Here is a 2,718-nt window from a genome sequence, read left to right on the forward strand (position 1 = left end):
ATAAGTCCTGGGATCGATTTTCTCGACTAAAGAAGGTGCTCCAGCATGGCCGCAGTCAAATGACTGAAACAAGTAAAAGAGTAAAAGAAATTATTATTGTTATTATTATTATTATTGTCTTCTTTAAATTTCTTGCCGAGTGTCTTCTCAACACCTAGGGCAAAGAACCTCAGTGTATACATTGGTAGGCCCTCAAAATAAACACACCAGATTGTTCATTTACAAAGTCATGTGATAGAAAAAGAAGGGGAAGTAAGACAGAGAAAAAGAACAGAGAAAACAAAATGAGTTAGAAAATGTAACAAAAAAATTAAAGGGGGGAAAAGGAAAGAAATTTCGCAATGACAATATTCTTCTCAATACGTGTGACGTACCATTTAAGACAATCTTATCATCATCATCATCATCATCATCATCATCATCATCATCACCATCACCATCATCATCATCATCATCATCATCATTGTTATTGATGAAAGGCCGACTTTGCCCTTCAACCTTTCTTGGTCGATAAAATAAGTACCAGTCGAAGACTGGGGTCGATGTAATCGACTTAATCCCGTCCCCTAAATTTGAAGCTTCGTGTTTCCAGTAGAAAGGGTTATTATTGTTATTATTATTATTGTTGTTGTTGTTATTATTATTATTATTATTATTATTATTATTATTATTATTATTATTATTATTATTATTATTATTATTATTATTATTATCATTATCGTCGTCGTCATCATAATAATAATAAAATTAAAGACGACAATAAAGTGAATTGTGGGCGTGACCTCAAAAGCAAGCAATTCATTGCTGGAGTAGAGGCGACATCAACCCGGTACCTCTAACTCTCCCTAAGCAACAAGGAGACTTGCCCGACACTGGGAAAACAGCTTGTAAATGAGAATGGGAGGAGAGCCACCGCACGAAAAATGGCAGTGAATAACTGTGTTAGCTAAAATCCAATGCCTAGAAACCCGGTGGAAAGATCCCCGAAAAAAATATGGGCAGGTGTAGATCATATAACCAGGGCAAAGTATTTTAAGGGGTGTAGATGTCCATTTTATGAGCGAAGCTTTCGCTCTGAAGCACCACGTAGTTCCCATGACCGACAAGAAGCTAACCTTCTATATAACGAATTTCGGAAGAATGACTTGCCGTGTTAAGATAAAGAAAGTTCTTTGGTAGTTGCTGGAAAGCAGTGAGACTACTCGACGTGAAATGATCGGAGAAGGAGTTTTGTTCTGGGTCTACAGTAGGGAATATTCTGCTACACAGTAGTAAAGCAAGTTGCCATCTGTAAGTTGAAGAAGGCCATTTCAGAGAGCTTTCTGTTGTCAACGAGAAGCGAGAGACAGAAGGTACAGAATAGCACTCCCACCCCGTCCCCCATTCAGATGAAAGTAAGCGAAGCAAATGTCTAAAAGTCTCCACAAATTGGTGCTAAGGCGTGTGTGTTGGAAATCCTAATCTCACCGATGGCTAGTGACCTCAGATCATTGTGCAGGTTGGTGCTTTTCCTCAATCATTTGAACCTTAGCCACTACACATTCTTCGGTTACCATTGCCAATAGCAAAAAAAAACAAAAAACTGCCTTCCATATCTTACTTAACAGTGGTCTCAAATTTTGACAGAAGCCAACAAGTTCAGGGTTGGGGTAAGTCGAATACATTGACTCCAGGGCTCAACTGGCACTTATTTTATCGACCCCGAACGGATGATAGTAAAGTCTACCTCGGTGGAATTTGAACTCGGAAAGTACAGACAGAAGAAAATACCGTTAAGCACTTTTCCCGGTACGCTAACGATTCTTCCAGCACACCGCTTTGTCCTGTTTAATATTAAAATGAATTACACAAGCGAGATATTAGTGCATGAATCATTACTATAAGATAATTTAATAATGTATGCTGAGTGTGCGCAAATTTTAATAAAATATTTTTCTTTTTGCTAGATACACCAGTCACAACATGTTTGGCACAAGAGACAGGATCAGCTGTTAACGATGATCAGGCACTCACCAGTGCAATTGATGTTTCTAGTGGATCATCATCAACAGATGCTTTTTCAACAGATGAAACCATACATCCCACGACAGGATATTCGTCAGACACCATGTTAACAGGTGTGGCAACTGCCACTCTATCAACAGCTGAAATCACACATCTCACAACAGAAAGTTCAACAGACACCATGACAACAGATGAAACGACAAATTCCACAACAGACTCCATATCAACAGATATGACAACTGACACTCTATCAACAGATGAAACCACATATCTCACAACAGGGTATTCCACAGACATCATATCAACAGATTTGACGACAGAGGCTCTATCAACAGATGAAACAACAAAACTCACGACAGAATATTCAACAGACACCATCTCAACAGATATGGCAACTGCCACTCTATCGACAGAGGAAACGACAAATCCCACAACAGAATATTTAACAGACACCGTGTCAACAGATTTGACGACAAATCCCACAACTGAATATTCAACAGACGCCATATCAACAGATTTGACGACTGATGCTCTATCAACAGATGAAACAACAAATCCCACAACAGAATATTCAACAGACACCATATCAACAGATTTGACGACAGAGGCTACATCAACAGATGAAACGACAAATGCAACAACAGAATATTCAACAGATACCCTGTCAACAGATGTGACGACAGATGCTCTATCAACAGATCAAACGACAAATCC

General features: G+C 38.8%; 1 protein-coding gene across 1 annotated transcript in view; it reads left to right on the forward strand.

Annotated features, from left to right (window-relative positions):
- Window positions 1–2,718, forward strand: part of LOC106877401 (mucin-like protein) — a 66,253-nt gene that overhangs the window by 26,734 nt on the left and 36,801 nt on the right. Inside the window, exon 3 of the mRNA XM_052968486.1 lies at window positions 1,947–2,717. Within this exon, the coding sequence (XP_052824446.1) occupies window positions 1,947–2,717 (771 nt within the window). The remainder of the gene's footprint in view (window positions 1–1,946; window position 2,718) is intronic.

The sequence above is a fragment of the Octopus bimaculoides genome, chromosome 6 (assembly GCF_001194135.2).
Source record: "Octopus bimaculoides isolate UCB-OBI-ISO-001 chromosome 6, ASM119413v2, whole genome shotgun sequence".
NCBI lineage: Eukaryota > Metazoa > Mollusca > Cephalopoda > Octopoda > Octopodidae > Octopus > Octopus bimaculoides.